Source organism: Telmatherina bonti (genome assembly GCF_933228915.1).
Source record: "Telmatherina bonti genome assembly, chromosome: 7".
Classification (NCBI taxonomy): Eukaryota; Metazoa; Chordata; class Actinopteri; order Atheriniformes; family Telmatherinidae; genus Telmatherina; species Telmatherina bonti.
In genome coordinates this window covers 24,844,494-24,867,116 of record NC_136625.1, presented here as the reverse complement: position 1 = coordinate 24,867,116, position 22,623 = coordinate 24,844,494, and the positions used below count along the sequence as shown (strand labels likewise).

General features: G+C 38.0%; 1 protein-coding gene across 8 annotated transcripts in view; it reads left to right on the top strand.

The window, feature by feature from the left end:
• Nucleotides 1-15,707: 15,707 nt before the first annotated feature.
• Nucleotides 15,708-22,623, top strand: part of LOC306758382 (myomegalin) — a 37,087-nt gene continuing 30,171 nt past the window's right edge. For 6 of the 8 annotated variants that reach the window (XM_079243704.1, XM_079243699.1, XM_079243703.1 and 3 more), the window contains exons 1-2: nt 15,708-16,250; nt 22,197-22,273. In XM_079243704.1, coding sequence (XP_079099830.1) covers nt 16,110-16,250; nt 22,197-22,273 — 218 coding nt within the window. In that variant the 5' untranslated portion in view covers nt 15,708-16,109. The remainder of the gene's footprint in view (nt 16,251-22,196; nt 22,274-22,623) is intronic. The other 2 variants (XM_079243702.1, XM_079243701.1) reach the window with 1 other exon arrangement.

Here is a 22,623-nt window from a genome sequence, read left to right as displayed (position 1 = left end):
TCTTGCAAACGTGTTCCTTTAAAAATCCCGGATGACTTCTTAAATAGCTCAGAAAGAAATATTCCCAGTTAAACGCGTTTATTGGCCCGGAAACGAGGCATGTCAACTCGCAGCTTTCAGTCCGTCGCAGCCGAATGAAGGAGAAGATTTAAAGGAGTGTCACTGGTGGCCTTTTGATCTGTGATGAAGCAACAATGGTGCTCCAACACGTCTGATATAAAGCAGCATGTTTCAAAGTTCACCTGAGGGCTCCTCTTCGTCCTCCTATGCATAACTGAGAGCCTCTATGGCAGCACGTTACTGCCCTCTACAGGCTGGTTGAGTTGACGGTTGGTACTTTTATTTCCAAAGGTTACAGCGTGTCAGGCGAACATTAAAGGTGTATTTTCTCTTCTGCAATGCTGTACTAGGCTCCGTCTTCATTTGTGTCCATCTCTCAGAGTTACAGTCCATATTTCAGCCTCAGTTACAACACTTTTGCATGCAGTGCGTCAGTGTTTTCACACGTTCGTGGCCCTGAGGTATGGAAGAGTAAAAGTGCCACAATGTCTTAATTAAATACATAATCAATTAATTAAATAAATGTGTCATTAATTTGTTAAAACATTAAACATAAAATTAATGAATTAATTAAATGTGTCATTAATTATTTGAAATTGGAAATAAATGCACAAATGTATATTTAATATCAGTAATTCATTAAATAATTTTATTACATACATACGTATATATATATATATATATATATATATATATATATATATATATATATATATATAGATAGATAGATAGATAGATAGATAGATAGATAGATATATGCACTCAATAAAATTATTTCACTATAACATGCAATGAATTATATTGCATTTTATAGTGCAATACTGGTTTGGGGTAAATAAAAAGGCAGTGAGCAGAGATTTGTTTGTAGTTGATGTTTAAACATCAGTCATGAATAAGACCTGGAGGAAGATGTTCCAGTGTGATGCGCTGCATCCAGCACAGGAGACAAGTCTGGATCCTGGAACAATAAAAAAAAAAAAAAAAAAAAAACTGCTGACAGTCTTATGGAAGAGAACAATCAGGAGTGACCTGACAAGGATTTTGTAAATAATCCTTTAGGTAGGTAAATTATATCAATGTCCATGAATGTCAGTCAGGATTCTGGCTGCAGAAATATCTCAACCTGGTTGTTGTTTATTAAAGTATGATCAGTAAATTTATACTAGGTTTTTTTTGTTTTTGTTTTGTTTTGTTTTTTACTTTTTAAAGACTAAGCTTGAATTTGCGCCTCTGCTTTCAAATAATATGCTGTCAAAGGATTGTATTTGCACAGAATGAGCCTGAAATGACAGCGGTCATGATGCACATGTTTTCCAGGGGAGTGTTATCTCTGGTGTTCCCTGCAGTTCATTTAAGGAGCCATCTGTCCTATTTGGTGCAAGATTAAGAAATCCCGCATCTGATGTTCTCAGACTTGATTAAATTCTGGATTATATGTGATGGAGAACATAAAGTTCAGAACAAAGATTATTTTTTTTCTGTCAGCCTGTAATTTTAAATGTGTCATTGTAGTCACCTTACTTTCATGTCTTGCACACAGTATGTTGATTTCTACCACTTTTTGTCAGAGTATATGAAAAGTGATGAGTCCAAACGCTGTTGTGCAAGTGTCTTATGGATGAATAATGGTTATGAAGTAGGCCTACATCTAATGCAACTTTATCTTCTGTAACAAAGCTGCTGAAGAGGATTATGCTTCTGTTGCCACAGAAACTTGGTGACCAGTGGAGAGAGAGAAGAGAGAGGGGTGGGGAGTTCATGAAGAGTAGCAGCAGTCGGAGAGGTGGTTATATATACGCAACCCTTTGCCCATACAGCAGACACGCTTTTTTCATTTGAGGTGACACAAATTCTTTCACCCAGTCTGCCACCATGATTAACCCTTTGATCATCGGCATTATGACGGTAAACACTTCTCTAACCGTCGTCTACTGGGCCTTCCTTCTGGGCGATGCCTACTTAAAATGGTTGGTGGAGCCAGAAGACAAACCCAAGAAGGTTGTCACTCCAGCCTGAAGGAGTCGATATGGATCTGCCTGACTGAGTGACTGGGTGTTAGTTTGCTTACGAATATTTCAGCTTGTAGTGCTTCCTGTGGAGTCTAATTTGCTACGTATCTGCTGCTTTTCTTTCTTTTTTTTTTTTTTATTTACCTGGAGAAGACTGGGAAACCCTTAATAGTTTTAAAAGTACCAAACCCTGGGAGTAACTGCTCAAGAAGTCGTCCTTAAAGGTAATCTTTGCTGAACTTTTTATGTTTTATCTTTTGTAAGTGATCCTCTTATGGTTGCTGTGTCTGCTGACTCAGTGAAAAGCTGGTGACAGTAGCATGTGTCAACCAAATCCTGTCAAGGATTACTTAAGAACACCTTGATAGTGACACAGACGGTGTTACTCTTCTGGTGGCCTCATCCCGAGACACATTCATTTCATCCCAACTTTGGTCTGCTTCTCCATCAACCTCGTCAGTACCACTCTGCTACATGGCTCCTGTTTTCTACTGCGGTCTGCACCCAGTCTCTTGGTTCATCCTCTTTTCGAATGTAGCCATCACCATCATTGAATGGCAGTTTCTCAGTCGTGAGTTTAACAGAATTATGGCAGCAAAAGAAGAAGAAACCAAATCCTAGAAGAAACGTCTTTCATCCCGATGCTGCACCGAGAAGAACTGTGAGGATAAAAGAGAGAAAAAGCATTTTGATCTGCGTACTCACCTGTTTGTGTAGTGATCATAGTGATGGTTTGAAGAATTAGTGCTGCCACCACAGTGACCCCTTTTGTTTACCTGACATTAACCCTTTGTTGTGTATTTGTTGTTTATTTCCAGAGCTTTCACAGTAGAATACACACCCCTTTGGAAGTCCTTTCATTCTCAAGTCAAGGAGAAGAGCAGAGTGGCACCCTTTTGACTTCAGGTAAAGAAATTTATCGTGCATTTTTTCTCATCTTCTCCTTTTCAACCATAGTTTTTCCACATTTTACCATTTCATCTAAGTCACGCTGAATAGTGTTTACTTTTTATAGCTAAACTCATCATAAACTCAGGTTCCGCTTTGCTATAAAACAAGAAGTTAGCTAAATTTTTAAATGAATTATTTTTACAGTGTATTTGAAGAGTATAAGTTGAATAACTGCTGTGTTTAAGCAGAGTTAAAAGGAGTGTGAAGTTTACATATTTTAACACAAGATAAAATGGGCTCACTTTCACTTATCATATTTATATATTTGTATGAAACATGGTTAAGGACGATCATAAGCCTCTTTGGCTTACTGTCCACCTCTACTCGCGTAAATCTCTAATCACTGCAGATGGATGGAAAGCTGATATTGCTCTATGACCGGCTCAATCCTATTAACTCTGTCTGTCCTATTTTCCCTTGTCCTCTCCTGGAAGTTTGACCCAAGAACCCTGTTGCTTCTAAAAAATAAAAAAATTTTAAAAAAAAACTATAGAAAAAAAGGAATGCCAGGGCTTAAGTCTAGACAAAAGATTTGGAGAAATAGCACAGGCATACTGTCAGCTCTTGTCTATTGGACTACATTTTTGTTGAAACAGCTTGTTCACATTAACATTTCCATCTTTCATTAAAAACTGCCACAGGACGGTACATTTCTCATTCCAAAAAGTAAAACAGCCCCAATCCTTCACATCTTCCTGTAAACTCACAGTTCTGAAACAGTTTCAGAGAGCAGCCAAACCATGAGCCAACAACCACTTGTGCCCCTGAGCGCATCAGGAGGAGCCCAGCTTGTGAATCTCTCCCAGCTGGTGTTTGACCACCGACGCCTCCTCCAGCTCTACAGACGGAAGGAGGAAGAGGAGGCCTATTTCGTGGACTACATTCCCCCAGCAAGGGATGCCATAACTCTGCCACGCAATGTAGTCTACGTCCTAGTCGGGGTGGTGTTGATTATAGTGGCCACTTACGCCATTGTGGGTCACCTCATTAAAGACCTGATGCATGACCTAGCAGGTAACCTCAGGAAAGGAACATCCACAATTAATACCCTCCACCACTTATCCATCACTGTGTCCACTCTGGCGTCCATATTTGTGGTGTTGTTGAGTCCTTTCTGTCCCTGAGCATCAGTGTGTTGTTTCGTTACCCCCCACACCTCCCTTTTTTTTTTTTGCAAATTCTTTTGTTTGATGGAAGTTTCCTTCACATTCACCCTGTGGTTTGTGTACAATGGACACCTTCTCCAATGTGTGATTGTTTGTTAAGATGAATTGTTCTACTGTAATACTTATGACATTAACTTTTTATTCTACCCAGACTCTTGAAACATGTGTTTCAAGTCAGTATCTGCTATAAAAATGTTGATACTGGCAGTAGAGATCTATTTTCGGCTCATCAATAAATGTTGTGTCTGTCACTATTAAACAACAATCTGAACAGAGGAGTTGTTCGGCTCAAAGGACTGCTGATTAAATAACCAAGTAAAGGGGCACCTTGCTGATTTTTTTTAAAAATTTTATTTCTCTAACTGTAATCACAACAGATTGCACAGTTTCTTGACACATGATGTTACCTAAATTCAAAATGCTGGATTCTGATTTCCCCCAATGCAACTGAATAGTATCATTTGAGAACTTCCACTAAATGCTAAATGTTTGTTTCTGTTTCTTTGCAAGTTTTGTCTGATTTTTTTTCTTTTCTATTTAAAGGAGGTAATATTTAAAAGTGAAGTGTCCTCTGAAGATGTACAAAATCTTAATCTTTATGCTATGTTCTTACAGACTGGATCTTTGGCCCAAAACCAGTGGAGGAGGATCCAGAGAATGGGAGCACAGACACAGAGGAGGAGCGGCGGCTCAGTGTTTCCAGTAGGCTGACAGAAATTGGAGATGAATTGAGGATGGCAGAAGAAAAAGATGTGCTGCTGCCTGGTTTTCACCAGGTAGATGGAGGCCGACGCCGTCCATCCACCCCTCCTCCACTGAGAAGTGCCATCAGTACATCCTATCCAGGAGAAAAAAGGACATCCACTCATAGTGTGACTTTTACTTCCCCTGTTGGCCCTTTTGTCACCTCCCTTTAAGTTTTCATCACTTTGCAAAAGCCGTATCTCATGCAGTATCTCTTTTCAGTGCAGTGATCAATTGTCTCTTTGCTATAGTGTTGTATAAGCTGTTCAATGTAAAACCCTAGTAGTTTGTGCTCATTTTACAAGAAAATGCTATATTTATACATGAAGTATTAAATGTTAACAGTATCAAAAGTCATTGGTTTTATTATCAATGTATTAATATAAATATAAATTAAGTTTAATATAATGATTTATTATGTAAAAAAAACTATGTAAAATATAAAAACTACATGCATCTAAAGATGTAAAAAGACCCATAAACTTATAAATGAAACTAGACAATGTGATAAAGACAAAGAAAATGTGTATCACTTTTCTTGCTCTGGTGTTGGAGTAAGCTTGGTTCAAGTAAACAACTTAAATTATACCAGTGAGTTGTGTCTTGTCTGCTTTCATTAATCCATCTTACCTTGCGCTAATACCTGTTTGTCAGGATGGTGACCTTATTTATAAAGACTGAGGATTAATGCTCATCATCCAAATTATATACTGTCCAGTTCTGATGTAAGCACAGGTCCGACAGACAGACAGACAGACAGACAGATAGATAGATAGATAGATAGATAGATAGATAGATAGATAGATAGATAGATAGATAGATAGATAGATAGATAGATAGATAGATAGATAGATAGATAGATAGATAGATAGATAGATAGATAGATAGATAGATAGATAGATAGATAGATGCGTTCTATGCATAGATAGAGGCGTTCTGCTGACCTTCAGCAGACTATCTCAAGCCCCTGCAGCTTATCTATTTTCCATGTGTGCAGCTCAGACATGGACAGACATGCTGGAAGTTTGTACCGGGATGCTAAATGAAGAATTTCCAGTGGTGAGATATTTTTTATTCAAATTTGACTAGCGTATGTTTAAGTTTGGTCAAAAGCTTGACAAGCCGTTAGAGGATTTTTGCTATAAGAGTTTTAATTCATTCTACCGGCTGAGCTTTCATCAGGTTTATGTAAACATAACAATGTTTTAGGATATGATTTGATTTTAACAATGGTAAACACATGACTTTTTTTCTGATATTTATTTGCTTTGAACATGCACTTAGATTAAATCCTGAATGCAACAATGACACTGAGATATGAGGTGGACTCATGAGCTGACAGCACAGACTACCACACAGCAATGGATGCACCGTTGGAGAGCTTAAACATTCGCCAGAAGGACGAAGACGGTACTGTGCTCTACGAGTCTTACGTGCCTCCTTCTCGGGATGCCATTCACCTGCCTACATATGTGTTGTACCTGCTCATAGCTGTCTTCATCGTGCTGTCTGTTCTTTATGCCATTATTGGCCATCTCATCAAGGATCTCATCCACGACTTTGCAGGTCTGTTGCTGTTCTTGCAGAGTTTTTTCTGCTCAGTATTCCTACTGGTAGTGCTTTTCTTTAGTATTTGTCTGCATTTTTCCATGTTTCATTCCTCTGTAATTTCCAGACTGTCTGTTGGGAGAGCAGCCTGAAGAAGTAGTGGTGAACTACTGTGAGGCCAAGGACAAATTCATGGCAGACTGGGCCCCAGAAACCTCCCCTGAACTGGAAGCAATGGCTCGGGCAGAGGAGAACAAGATGGTTGACAGGGACTTTATGAAATCTCCAGCCATCTGGATCATCTCCACAGAACCGCGAGGCACCAGGACAGGGCCTCGTGTGGTTTTTGGGAAGATGACTTAGTCATGACAAGGGAAATTAAACATGAAGATGGAATAAGATCAAATGTGTCCTGCTTATGCAAACTGTGCGCTGTATGATGACTGACATGGCAGTGATGTGAACGAATGTCTGTCAAATAGCATTACTTTGTTAGGCTAAATATATGTAATTATCTTGTAAGTATTGAGATAAGCTCTGTCTTCATAGGAGCTGCATTCTTAAGTGGTCCTTCAAGGACATCTAGTGTCATTTATGGTCATTACAAATGACTTAAATATAGATGACTGTGTATTAGCAACTAAACAAAGTAATATCACCATCAACATGCCTTACACGACATTTAATTTCCAGAACTATTGTCTTAGCATGTTTGACAGTTTCATTTTTTTCTGTTAAAAACTTACATATTTACATATCCTTTTCAGCTTATACAGTCATCCTCATATTTACTCTTACCCTTCCAATAAAGAAAGGGCTAAATTCACAGTAGTGACTCAAATAACTGGAGACTAAAAAAAAGCTATAATAAATAAAATTTTGTAAAGTTATAATTTAGTGAAATAGGACATTGCTTTTGAATTGAATTGAGCTGAAAAAAAAAAAAGATTTAAAAAAAAGACAAACTAAGCTTTCCTGGGCAGATTGGAGCACTTTGCTGAAAAGCAGTGGGCTAAAATACCAGTAAATAAATGCCAAAGTCTGACTGAGAATAACAAAAAACACTTTATTGCAATGATTTGCTCAAAGGATTGTTCAACAAAATATTTTTCTTACAAGTGACGTAAACCACATTAGTTTATCATGCAATCTGGTCCTTAACGAGTGTTAAAACCAGGCAAATACAACCTCAGGCTAAGAAAGGCATGTGACCTGTTGCCCCTTATTATTTAGTGAACAAAAAACTTGCCTGAAATGCAGAAAAATGCACTATAATTTTAAAAAAAAAAAGTGTCATGCTGTTCATTATATTTTTACTTATTGTTACTTTTGTCAAGTTGTACTGTATACTAGTAACATCACTCTTTCCCTTCTTTACTGGGAGAGTATGAATACAGTAAAGGACAACTGTCTGAGAGTTGTTAGTCAAGCACTGCTGCACTAATAGTGGATTTTGTTGTTCTCTCTGCTGATCTAGTTTTAATAAAAGACAAACATTTTAAATTGTTCATGTTCTTTTAGATCATTTAAATATTAAGTTTATGAAAAACAAGCTTTGTTTTTGTATAAATAACATGAAAATGAAAAAGTATTAGTCTGACTGATTCTATATTTTCTTCAGTTTTCGATAGATACAGATATGCAACCAGTTATTTGCAAGAGCAAAATCTGGTTTAACCTTGGACAGAAATGTTCTGTTTTGTAAAATTCAATTATTAAGGTCTTGAACACAGAAGCAGCTAATTTCAGACTTTCTGTATGTTTTTGATAACTATTTAATAGTGACACCACTCCAACAACTATGTATAAATGGATATGGATGGAGACCAACGCATCCATTCGTTCAGCAGTCACCCAATTCATCTTGCAGATTATCATAAGAAACAAACCCAACTGCCATTAGAAGTGGGTATATAACCTTGCTGGTCACCAGGCCATCACAGGACAGACTACCAACCAAGATCTCATTCAGACAGATCACTTTACAATTACCATTTGACTTAACATGCATAAAGTGGGAGGAAGCAGCAAGCAGGTACAAAAGAAGTGTCTTGCAGGGTTGTCATCTAAATTAACACTCCTTTAAATGATCTTTCTAGTGTCACAAAACTCATTTTTCTCCCAGTGCATTCACACATACAACCAAATAAGTTCAATATAAATTTACATCACATTTATTGAGATAACTTTACTCTCGATTTTATCCAGCATTTCTACTTTTATACTATTAAAGTGAACATGATACATTTCAACTTTAAAACCTTGTCCTGGTCTTGAGAAATCAAACTAAACCTACTCAAGTAATTTGATTAATAAAGCCTGAAACTATATTTTAAAGATGATTGCAGTATCTATTTGCATCTAGATAACGACAACTCAAACAGCCTTCTGCTTTGAGACATATTTCATATTGGCTATACATACATCGTAAACTCAATGTCTTGTTGATTTAAAGGGTTTTTGTTCACTCAGTATGCTGCATCAGTCCAAACAAAGGCTCGCAACAACAAGCGCTGCAGAGAAAATCAGTTGCAACTCTGGACCAGAGGGGGGCGCTGTCGTTAGACAAAATCCCACAGTCCTCTTTATCGTCAGTGTTTTATGCACGAGAGAAGAAGAGGTCATTTATCTCAGCTGAAACAAACATAATTGCATTGTTGTGCCACAATGGTCCCTTATCAGTAAGAGATAATAAGACTAGTTGTTGTTTAGGTTTAGAACAGTTCATCCCAAACTCTTTCTGCTGCATTTGTAGTTTAGGAAGCAACTACTCATAGCTCGTCCACCTTTAACAAGATTACCAAAGTTTACCCTCTTCACATTCTCCAAGTCTAAAAATAAAAAGCAGCATCAGGTCCTTACCAGGTAAATACAACCTCAGGCTAACAAGGACACATGACCTGTGGCCCTTTATCATGTAATGAACAAAAAACTTGCCCAAAGTGCAGAAACTGCATATGAAAAGGAAGCACAGCTAATGCTTCACCCTGACCACCTTAAAGTAAACTTTTTTTTTTTAAATTTTATTTATTTATTTTTTTTTGTTTTAATTCTGTACAGCTCTCTTAAGGACTCACCACAGTATTCCAGTCAGACTGAAGTCTGGACTTTCCCTGGACTGCTGCAAGACCTTGATTCTTTCTCTCTTTATATCAAAAGTTCTGTTGTAGATTTGTGATTGGCATAATTGTGAAATACTCACATTCAGAGGCAATTTGTGCTGCCATTTGACAACTGCTGTGAATCTTTTCACTTTGTGAATGTTTGGAAATGATTTCCCATCGCATTCAATAACTCAAATGTATTTGTAGCACATTACAGCAGGAGTTGTTGCAAAAATAGTGGTCTGGTCCAGACCATGATCTAGACCACTGTAATGACTATGTATTTTTTAAAAGGACCTAAATTGAAGGACTTTAACCATTTTTTTTTCTCTGGATCATTACTAATTTCTTTCTTCCTTGGCATTTTGTGAGCACACGCCTAAATGCTAAAGACTGGGAAACCCAAAATATTTGCTTTCAGGTCTCAACACTTTGTAATTGCTTAGTTAATGCCATTGTTTAATTAAGTGCACTTAACCAGCAGTAGCTACATAACTACTTCATAATTTCTTTAGAAGGAGAACGTCTTCCCAATATAGCTTTTCGCATTATGCTTCTTATAGTTTTGGTGATAACAGATTCATAATGCACAGATAAAAAGGCATCATTGATCATTTTGCAAAGCTTCACGTACAAGCATCCATTATTAAGCGTTTATCATTATTTTTATTAGTATTATTAAGCAGGAATTTGTGATTCTAAAGCCAATTTACAGCCTAGATTCAGTCTTCATCTAACTTTGTATGAAGCTTCTATTTAGAAACATCTGCTTCTTCCATTGAATCAGAGAATACAGTTTCACCATGCAATTTTCTTTCTCCTTGGCTGAACAGCAGGGGCTCTGCTCTGGGGGCTCGGTGTCCTCCTTGCACGAAATTTCAGGGCGCGCATCCTTCACACACACACACACACACACACACACACACACACACACACACACACACACACACACACACACACACACCCTCCGAACCTGAGCGATGTGCAGAGCGGTGCAGCGACCGCTGCAGATAACATGTCCCTGTGTGACTGTAGCAGCTTATATTAAAAAAAACGTCAGTAATGGACGGATGATTTGAAAGAAGCGGCTTTGCGGCATGGATGGCTGTTGACTGAAGGAGCAGCCTATATGGATTGGAGCTCATCTTCGCCAGAGCAAATCTGGGGAGAGCCAGAGAGGTAAGGCAGGATGAACCGTGTGCTGAGGCTCGCATCGCGGCGGAAGACAGCCACTCACTGGGTTTTTTTTAATTTATTTTATTTGATTTAAAACAGGACAGACAAACCTTGGTTATGAATAATCCATATTATTTCATTAGAATCGGACCATCTCACCTTATTTCAACCATTTATTGTTCAGCTTGCCACTCAGCAGGCCATTTTCTACACACAGTATGTGGATGTAGCGCTACACTGCATGGATCGGAGGGTTAAAGCAATAGAGGCCGCTTTTGACTTTGATAGGAGCAATGTGTATATTTTCCTTAATTTGGCTGCATTTTAAAACGTTTTCAGGTTTAATGTGACAAAACTTATTCTTCCAGCGGGTGATTTAGGCCTACTTTCAGAAATTACCACACATTTTTGGTGAAATAGGATAAGAAAGGACGTTAAAGTGGCCCAGTTCTGCACCTTGGGAACCAGAGTGACTCAGTTTAGCTAGTCTGAAGTTATTTCCTCTATACTCCATAATAAAAATGAAATTTTATACATTTAGAGAGAATTTTGACTGACATTCTTCGGAATCCTTAGGAATTCATGATTATTTAATTATAGCAGCCTGATTAAAATTCTGCATGCAGTGCACTGTATGATATGTGGGTTACTGCATCACAAAGCCCTCCCACACACAGAGGACACTGGGACAATATGGACCACACTGGTGTTTGTATTAAGAAAACAGTTGTGAAACGTGAAGCCCTACCCGACACAGCTATGTTGCACTGTAGACTATTTACCCACCTGGTTAACTTTTAAATATGTGGCACACAGCAACTGTCTTTACATTTCATGACCCAGCAGCAGCTGCTAGAGGAATTTACCATGCACTGATCTGGGTGTCCTGTAGGGTGGTATAGTCCTGTATGAACAGAAAGTAGGCTTGTCCAGCATTTATAATGGTCAGTGATATTATGTATTATTCCACTTTTGTTGTCTGCTTTAAAAAAATGCCATGCACTTATTATTTAGTGTGTTTCCTGCCGTCTAATTAGTTTTAATTAGATGGTTTGAACTGTTTTTTGAAATCCAAGTCTTTGTTCTGTATAGAAGCAGCTATTTGGGGTTAGTTGAACCGTGACCCTCATATGCTTCTCCCACCACCTCATATGTTCCCTGCTGTGACCCTTTTGCAGGGGTTATAATTGAGAAGAGCTCTTTGTTCACAAAGTAAAGCTGCTAGCTCCCTCACAGTGGTTAATGTTTAAGAGTTTCAGATGTTTTTGGTGTTTGTTCTTTTTAAAATGTATATATTAGTCAGTCTATCTCTTTCTACTATGCTCATCTAATCTTTGTGCTGTCATTTTGCTGTTTCTTTGACAGTGCTGTGGAAGAAGAGGCTTCATCCAAGATCACAGGTCACATGACAGGTTGCGTTCATTTTTGTTGCATCTTGTGTGAAATCATGACATCCAGACAATTTTTGCAGTTGCCTGATGAAACATGATTTTCTTCACCTGTAGATTTTTTTTCTTTGTTGCATTGTGTTTTTGTGACTTTCTTTATTCATTTTCTCCTTTTTCTCTTGTTTAGATCTGTGTTCTGATGAAACAGACAACTCTCCTCCTCTCCAGCCTCATACACTCAAGCAATTTGAACAGGTGAGATCCTTTGTTTTCAAATAGAGGAGCTTGATGTGACTGAAACTATCTTGTTCTAAATAAGTGTATTAGTATAATATATAAAGTGCTCCACAGTGCCATCCTGTGGATCTCTTTCTTTTCTACAGAGTAGCTCAAGAATTGAGGAAATTGGAAAAGTTACCCTAAAACTCGTGCACAAATCCAAACTATGTGGAGAACAGACAGTACAGAAAAAAAGAGAATATCTCCAGCTGAAAATGTTGGATGGAAAACACCTAGAAACCTCCTGCTATTTTAATCTGCCTCCAGGCGCTGCATGGCATACTTTAGGTTTCTAGTCTCATATGTATTATTACTGGACAATGTACAACTGTGTCTGCTGGGTATTGCTCTGTGACGCATCTCCTCCAGTGCATTTAAGCAAATGTACTCCAAACATCTCCTTAGGCATGCATGGGTCATCATTTGAGGACCACCAGTCATGGTCGTTTCCCTCCTTTAACCCCAGTACGTCTCCTGGTGGCGGAGTGATGGCAGAGATCTTTCTCTGCCACCCTCTGCTGATGCCTTATAGGTATTGGGCTCCCAGTCCCTATATTTCCTCCTTATCCACAGGCAGAAGCTGCCCCTTTCTGCTCTCTTTGCCAGGACTTTGATGGCAAGTACAAGTACTTTGATAAAAAGTACAAATGAATGTTCAATATTCTGGCTATGTTGGAAAATATTGCATCACCTCAGAGGCTTTTTCTACATTGCAGACTTAAGGCATTCATTTCTAAAACTATCTTTGATTATACATGTGGTTAGAATAAAACACAGCTGCTGTAGAAGGAGCAGCTGAGCGCTGTTGGAAAAAGGAGATGTGACAAACCAGTCACAAACGAAGCAACACCTACTCAGCTGTAGTCGCTTACATGGCTGCCCACCATGGATGTGTCACTTTTACATCAGACATTAACACTCCATAGCACACGTTGCCAATTATTTGCACAGTATTATGGCTATCTGTTAGACTGATTGAGAACTGAAACGTGAATGTATGAACATGAGCGTGGCTGCACTCGGTGGAGTTGTTAAAAAGCACCGTCTGTATATATGATGTCATTCCTAATGTTGTAGCGAGACGTGAGTTGGCGCCTAGCCTATCTTTACTCTGAATTATTTAGCAACAGGACGCAATGTGACACTGTAATTAGCACACTCACTGAATGCATTCAGATTTTAATATGACATAACTGCTCTGTCTTGGTTTGTTGACCACACAAACCTGTTATTCTTTCCTTTTTAAAGTCTTTTGCTTTATTTTACTACTTTTTTCAGTTCACTCTTGTCTCAGAGGGACATGCAGGGATTCACCACTTTGCGTGATTCAGGACACCTCCCTATTAATAGCACTGTGGCTCCCAGCTCCCAGATCTCCTATTTCTTTTAACTTCTTTCCATTCACTTGTTTGCCTTGCTCACGCCAGTCTGTCTTAGTTTATTTCACAGTCCAGGTGAGCATTTTGTCTCAACACTTTCTGATTTTTGACACTGCTGCAGATTTATCTCCACCTAGACGTACTCAGAGCTCTCCAAGGAACTTTTCTTTAGTGATGTTAAATTTTTTAAACTGTTTGGTTGCTGCTTTCAACCACAGACCGGGCAGTTAGCAAAGACTGTTGTATACGAATGGATCCAACTACACAACAAACTTCTCCATTTTGGTCCATTAATTGCTAATTGTTGAAAGAATTGGCTTCACTTCAATAACAATCTAAAAACAATCACAACAATCCTATGTCATGAAATGAGTGAATACATTTGTCCTTGGAGTCATGATAATATTAGATTAATTCACCCTATCAGTGCACTTGTGTCTGATTATGATTCTTGTTATGTCAAAACACTTCATAACACATGTTGCAGCTGTGTCCACTCTACAGTCTAAAGCTGCTTTTTGAACAAGAGCACCCAGAACTTAAATGGCCCAAGGCTGTTTTTCCAAGGACTTTTGTTGTATTTATGAATAATAACAACTATTTCTGCAGTAGAACTTTATTTTACTGGTTTCATGAGCAATTTTTGATCAAGGCTAAGGTGACCAAGACAGAAACTGAGAAAAAACAAACAATGGAATTACTTGATCAGTCAGATCAAAGGTTCAGCAGTCTCAGAAGTATTACCTCCTTATCAGGCCTGTTGTAAAGAGCCACCCCCACCCCCCTCAAGCTCTTTCTAGTCTTTAACTCCTACGGTCAGAAAGGTGGAGACTGTGGAAAAACCCCTTAACATGGCCATGTTCCTGAGAGGGTTCATGCAGGTGAAATAAGGTTGTGCTGCATTAACTTTTGGAAATCACTCAGCAGGTTTAGGTCTGAAATGGATGGACGTGTTTCTCTATCGATGACACACAGAAGTCATAAACAAGACATCTTGATTAAAAATAAAATGTTGCAAAAAAAAAAAGACTGGCCTTTTTCTATATAGTTTATAAGAAACATTACTTTTTTTCCACCATTGTTTGACACAAGAAGAAACAAAGTGCAATAGTTGGATAAGTTACTTTATCTAAAATATTTTTCTAGCTATAGCTGTAGCTTGATGCTAACTTGTCCTTGTCTACCCCTCTGTTCTTGGCACTTAAAGTAGCTTTCTTTTTGCCTGCTACTACTACATAAACTATGATAACTATGACTAAACCATAAGGGGCCTAAATTTCTAAATTCTATTCACTTTAAGACCATACGGTAACAACAACAAAAAGCCCTAGAGAGCTGTTGTCGGCCCATATACTGTAGTCTGCTGTTACTTTAAGGAGTGATAATGTGAGTCAGATAACTCATAATGTGAAAGACATTTTCATTGTATCAGCACTCTTATTGATCTGTAAATAAGAAACTGATTGACTGGTTTAGTTAGCAAACAACAAGAGAAAAAGAAATATCAGTTAGATTGTCACGTCTCTAATTCAGCAGATTAAAATCACTGTTTTGATTGTAAGACAGAGGTTGATGTGGAACAAGTTACAAAGTATATAAAAAAACACAGTTCTAAAAGATTGTATTTATTTTCAGTGCATTTTACAGTTAGACAGCAAAATAAAAGGGACATAATAAAACTCACATTACTCTACCTCCATCATATCAAGCTTTTGTGTGTTCCTTTCAGCATTTGCTTTATTCAGAAGGGTGAGATTTTCTCTTCATATTGTGTTGCAAGTGCCCATTTAAACTCTTTTCCTGCCCCTTCCTCCCCTCCGCCCTCCTCTCCGCTTCCAACCATCTCCCCTGGCAGTCTGGGATTCCAGAGATGACTCTTCCAGTAACATAAGTGCCTGTCATATCCCCAGGCAGACCACAACACACCATGGAGTTGACACGGCTGCATCTCTGACTGCTGGGCTGCAGAGTAGCCCTCTGCACTGCAAACACCCTAAAAGACAATTTTGTGTGTGTGTGTGTGTTTGTGTGTGAATGTGTTAGTCGTAGTGTGCATGGTTTTGCAGCTTGTGTCCCTGTGGCCTATTAGAGGCTGGGATGCAACTTTGTAAAGACTTCTTTTTGTACAGTGTGTTCCTATGGATAAGGCAGCATGTCTGACAGTAACAGGACTTTTACACGAGGACCAGCGTTGACTCTTTAAAATGGACCCCGTATCCCTCCATTATACGGACTGGTCCAAAGCAGCTGCTTTTTTCTGATTTATAAAGGACATGCCAAGCAGTGTCGGTGCTCTTTGACGGTCATGTCTAACAGTTACCGTACTTTATCACAGCACCTGAATGACTTGAAGAAGGAGAACTTCAGCCTCAAGCTCCGTATCTACTTCCTGGAGGAGAGGATTCAGCAGAAGTATGAGGAGAGCAGTGAAGATGTATACCGCACAGTGAGTAGGACAAGTACTATCTTTTGACTAATGGAACTGAGTGGTTGCTCTTTATTAGAAAAGGGTCCTTTCACAAATAAAAACATTAGCAGCATCGTATCATTTTTGCTCTGTACACAGACTTTTTTTTTTTTTTTAAAGTCAAGAGTTTGATTGTGGCTTAATAAGAGTTGATGATTCTTATTTCCTCTGTTGAACCAGCTGTCACACTGATCTGGCTGAGGTGGTGCATCATGTGTTTGTTTTACCAAGATAAAGCTAATGTTTGTTTAATGCAGTTGTTCCGGACAGTAGATGCTCCTCACTTTTCCTGTTTATAGTGTGTAGAGGTCAGAATTCATGAAGATGCTCTCATCAGTTAAACTTGATCAATTTATTCTCATTTACTGGAATAAATTGAAACTCCGATAGCATCTGTGAGACCATTTAAAAATCTGAAAAAATGTTGATTCAGAATAATACATCAAATCAAATCTGTAATTGTCTGTGGATGCACATGATAGGGTGTTTATTTATTTATCCATTTAGCTAGCACCAGTTACAAAAAAGAAATTTCAGATTTCTAATCAGACTGGAATTACCATTTATAGATGCACCATAAGTAAGTAAGTAAGTAAGTAAAGTTTATTTATAAAGCGCTTTTCACAGATAAAAATCACAAAGTGCTGTACATAAAAATGGGTACAATAACACAATCAGCAACAATCAGCAAGAATTAAAATCATCCAAGAATCAACCAAAAGCTCTTCTAAACAGTAGAGTCTTTAGCTGCATTTTAAAAGAGTCCACAGAGTCAAGCACACGAAGGGACAGAGGCAGCTCATTCCAGAGTCTGGGAGCAACAGACTGGAAAGACAGGTCACCACGAGTTTTAAAACGAGTTTTTGGAACCTTCAGGAGGTTCTGGCCAGAAGACCGAAGAGAGCGTCCAGAAGAGTATGGACATAGTAAGTCGGTGATATACTGAGGGGCCTGACCATGTAACGCCTGAAAGGTCAATACTAAAATTTTAAAATCTATGCGAAATTTAACAGGAAGCCAATGAAGACGTGACAAGACAGGGGTGATGTGGGTTGTTCTGGCTGCACCTGTCAAAAGTCTGGCAGCAGAGTTCTGCACAATTTGAAGCTTATTTAGAGTTGTCTTATTTATGTAAGTGAAAACAGAGTTACAGTAATCAATGCGACTCGAGATGAAAGCATGGATGATCATTTCAAGATCTGATTTTGACAACAACCTCCTTACTTTAGAGATGTTTCTTAGATGATAGAAACTGTTTTTGGTCAGTTGTCGGGTGTGACTCTCCAAAGACATGGCCTGATCAAACACAACCCCAAGGTTTCTGAGACTGGTTAGCATCAGCGACATGCTTAAAGAAAAGATAACAACTTAAAAGAGCATTTGTAAAGATGGCCTGTCCATGCTAAAGCAACAACAGACCAACAAACACAAGACCGGTTAGCATCACCCGAAGCCTGAAGAGGAGGAGCCTGAACTATCGGGAAATGTTATTCTGTGTGAAATTTCTTACACACACACACACACACACATACCAGTGTATATATACATATATATATATATATATATATATATATATACACACTGGTATGTGTGTGTGTGTGTGTGTGTAAGAAATTATATACATATATATATATATATATATATATACACACTGGTATGTGTGTGTGTGTGTAAGAAATTATATACATATATATATATATATATATATATATATATATATACACACTGGTATGTGTGTGTGTGTGTGTGTGTGTAAGAAATTATATACATATATATATATATATATATATATATATACACACTGGTATGTGTGTGTGTGTGTGTGTGTAAGAAATTATATACATATATATATATATATATATATATATATATACACACTGGTATGTGTGTGTGTGTGTGTGTGTAAGAAATTATATACATATATATATATATATATATATATATACACACTGGTATGTGTGTGTGTGTGTGTGTGTAAGAAATTTCACACAGAATAACATTTCCCGATAGTTCAGGCTCCTCCTCTTCAGGCTTCGGGTGATGCTAACCGGTCTTGTGTTTGTTGGTCTGTTGTTGCTTTAGCATGGACAGGCCATCTTTACAAATGCTCTGTTAAGTTGTTATCTTTTCTTTGTTTGGTCGTATAGATTTTTTGGCTGTCTTGGCCTTTATTGTACTGAAGATAGACAAGAAGGAGTGTTAGAGCAAAGCAGAGAGGCTGATGTGTGCCAAAAGTCTGGGATTCAAGCCTAAGCCAGCTGTGTAAAAGAGCAATATGAGCCAGCCATTCATTTAGAGAGGGTTAATTGTTAGTTTTACCTCCAGCAAATATTTCATCTTTTGACATTTGCTTTGACTTTCACAAAAACACCAGATGCAACCACATGAGAATAACTGAGAGAAGTTTTGTTTTTCCCCTTAGTTTCACATAAGAACTGAATGACGGATCAGTCAGGCATCAAAACATTAGGCCAACATTATATTGATACAGCAAGTCTCTTCTCACAGTTTTACGTGTATTTACTGTGAAGTGACACAATAAAGTCATGCTGTTGCTGTTTTGTTTGGCTTTGAATCTGTGCAGAGATGGAAATCTACTACATAGAGAGTAGATGTGTCTTCATGGACTAATTGTGTATCTGTGTGGTTTTCTTTCTGTGCTGTTTTTGTTCCAAAATGCATCATATTAGATTTATGATTATTTTCTCTCTTATTGCTTGCAATTCAGTGTATATCAGCAGTGTTATCTCTGCTGACACTTTTATGTGTTTTTAAACATTTTCTTTAAGTCTTTAAGGAGTGCACCATTTGTATTTTTGTTGCTGTTCTCTGTTACTAAATGTATTGGATCCATGTGTCTGTCAGCATGAAAACTACATTTACAACAAGTTCAGCTGTTGTCTGTTTATAAAAGTCAGCAGCTAACATTTAGAATTTGTTCTTTCTCCGTCCTTTTAGTCTAAATCCCTTCTGATCAGCAACAACTCTTTGATATGAGACAACTTAATGGCTCCCTGATCCAGCCAAACAAGACCTCAGCCTTCTTCCACTTATCTTTCACAGTCACCGCATGCCAGAAGTGATTGTGTAAACTGATCCTATGTTTTACTGACATGCGACTGATGTTTAATCCTTGATGAGCTTTACAATCTTGTACTGTGTGTGTGTGACTAAATGTTATTGAGTAAAATCACTTTTTATTGGAAACTAAATCTTTCTTCCATCATTGTTGTTGTTTATCTTGCCTACAGCAGAGAAATACTGTCGTCTCCCTGAAACATTTCAATGTAACACAGTACAGAGGAGGTGTGTAAGTCCTGGGTACATAGTGATCTCTCTGAGAGCTGGAGAATCTCTATTTATAGAGCAGGTTTCAATGTTCTGACTTATTTATCACATGTATTCAGATGATGGTCCACAAGACACAATCCATTCATCATTACACATGTTGGTGGGTAATGATTTTTTTTTCACATCATATCAGTTGTAACATCTTGACAAAATATATAATTAGAGAAGCATAACTTTGTCATCCCATAAGCAACAATATAAATACATAATTAGTTTTTTTGTTTATTTTTTATGATTCAAATGATTCAATTAAAAAAAAGAGATTTCAACAGAATGAACACGGTCATAATAAAATCTGACGATGCCTCAAAAACACATGATCAGTGACATTGTTGCAGGTGGGTTTAGTTCACGTGTGCTGGTTGACTTGGTTAAACGTGGAGCTGTTGCTGAGGGTCCCCCAAGCCAGGAGGGAGTCAAAGTAGCAGGTGCATTTTGGTGCGTGTCTAAATATAGAGCTGTTTTCTCGATGGGTCATTGGCTTCTTGTAAACCACATTGTTGACACACAGTAAAACAATGTCTGCCTACGTTTTCAGACTTTTTTCAGGACAAGGCTAGGATTAAAATGATTGCCTGTAATGTTTTTCTGATCATTTTGCCTTTTTAGACGAGTGGAGTTGGTGCACCAGCACATTTTTAAAATTCAACTAATCACTTCCTTTGAGTTGTCGATCTAATCTTTCTCATTTTGTCTGTCCAGAGCGTACGTGCTTCTCAGCTGACAGTGGCTGGGATTGGCTCCAGTCCTCCCTTGTCCTTGAATAGAATTAAACCAAACCAGAAGATGAGATCAGTATAGAAATAGTAACATGGAAGTTCTGGTTGACTGTTTTCGTTGCTTTTGTGCCAGTTTTGCAAATAAGCTACAATTTTGTTTAGCTGTTTTCCCAAATGATCTTTTTGATCAATTATTCAGTGTTTTTTAGTCAGAACTGTTTGACCTATAAGGCTTTAAGTTTTAGAACATTGTCATGTATTTGAGAGAATAAAACACTCATAGGAAGAAAATAAAGGCAGACTCAGCAAATGTGAGGCAGGCAGGTGTAAAAGAACAACAATACTTGTTAAAAAGAGCCCAACCCAAAGCACTGAGCAGCACAAACTTCAATATATATCCAGCTAAACTCATTTATCATAAAGCAATAAGCTAACAACAGATAACCAAAAAGCAAGAGGAGCAACATTGAGGATCTGGCAAAGAGAAAACTAGATTTTATATATTTACTGAGTGATGACTGGTGACTTAAAGGTGTGTATAGCACAGTCAGGTCCATCAACACATTTGTATACCATAACTTTTGAACTGAACAACATTTGAGGTTCTGGTGACATTGAACAGTTTTTTAGTTGAATTGTGTTGTGCTGTGCATGCCTGCACCCTGTGGGAATATGCTGCAGCAGAAGCCACTAAATCCTGCCATTACAGTCCCATCAGTAAGATACTGTGAGAGACTGCAAATCATTTTTAATTTGAGGTCTAGTTTTTGTGATCATTCATATCATTCAAAGTGCTTTATCTAATGCTACAGAAGCTCAATTTTTTTTTTTTTAAATAAAAAGAATTACATTGAAAAGGTGTCTAAGAGCAAAACACAAACCTTCAAAATTACTGTTGGGTTTCAAATGCACGATGATAAACTTAATCAAATTAAATACACTATTTACTGAAAATATTTTAATCAGTTTGATTTGTTTTGAAATGATGAACGAGATTAAAGCATGCATTGATCAAAATAACATCTTCAGATGATGACCGTCGCTATTTTTGTTTGCCCTGATCACATGCAGAATTAATACAAATACGTCTGTCAATCACGCATTTAGAGACATTTTTTGTGAACATTATGGACATAATAAACATAATGGGTTAGAGAAAGCAGCATCTGATCTGAATCCAGCAGACCAAGACAAGCAGACCTATAACTAACCTCGCTTACATGTGTTTTTTGGGCAGAATAGAAAGAGTGAGCTCTACCCTCTGTTTAAATCCTCTGTCACATAGACCAGTGTAGGAGCAGTTATTGGCAAGTTGAATGCCCCCTGTGGACTTTGGCAGGTAAACAAACTGTGGAGTTCAGCCTTTGGCTCCATGAGGGAGTATCTGAGCTGCTGCAAATTTTCCTGCTCTAAATATAACAGCCATGACAGCGGGGTCAGATATCCTGTACTGATGATACAAAACACCCACCAGTCCTGATTCACACAGCAGGATGATTACAGTATGGTGGAGAGGAGGGATATTTAGTATAACTAAGATAAAAGACAAATGAGTGAGGGGTCTTAATGAGGGTCCTAAAGAGGTTTTTTTTTTGTGCTTTGTGCAATAACATTACCCAACTGTAAAGTTTTTAACACACTGGGATATTGTCCCTCATCTCACCATGGATTTTACCCTCACAGATGTTTCCAGTTTTCTGAAGGTTAAATTTAAAAAAAAAAAAAAAAAACTTACACTGATGCTGAAATGTTGACACTAATGACCCTTTATGTTGATATTGCACCTCTAACATAGAATATCAGGTGATCATGTGGTTAATTAGTTGCTTGATGAGTTTCTCTTGGTCTGTTGCAGAACATCGAGCTGAAGGTGGAAGTAGAGAGCTTGAAGCAGGAGCTCCAGGAGAAGCAGGATCTTGTGGACAAAGCGCTGTAAGTTCACATATTATACCTGGAAACAGAAATAACCGTACTATGAATACATTGTTTTTCTCTCCATGTTATGTACTGTAGAAAAACGTGGTTAACTGGTATGCCAACATCAGTAACGGTCTTTGAAAGCATCACACCACAAGGTGGTTATGACTTCAGGGTTATGAAAGTGGTGTGTGTTCATGTTTACATGCAGTTGTGCCAATCTATGTATGGGTGAGAGAGTGTGTTGCTACTTTGAGATCGTTGCCAATCTTTGTCCTAACTGTGGTTAACACCTCATTTCTCTAACAGCTCATACTTTGCAGCTGCTGATTTTACACAAATAAAAACAGACATGAAACAAAGCA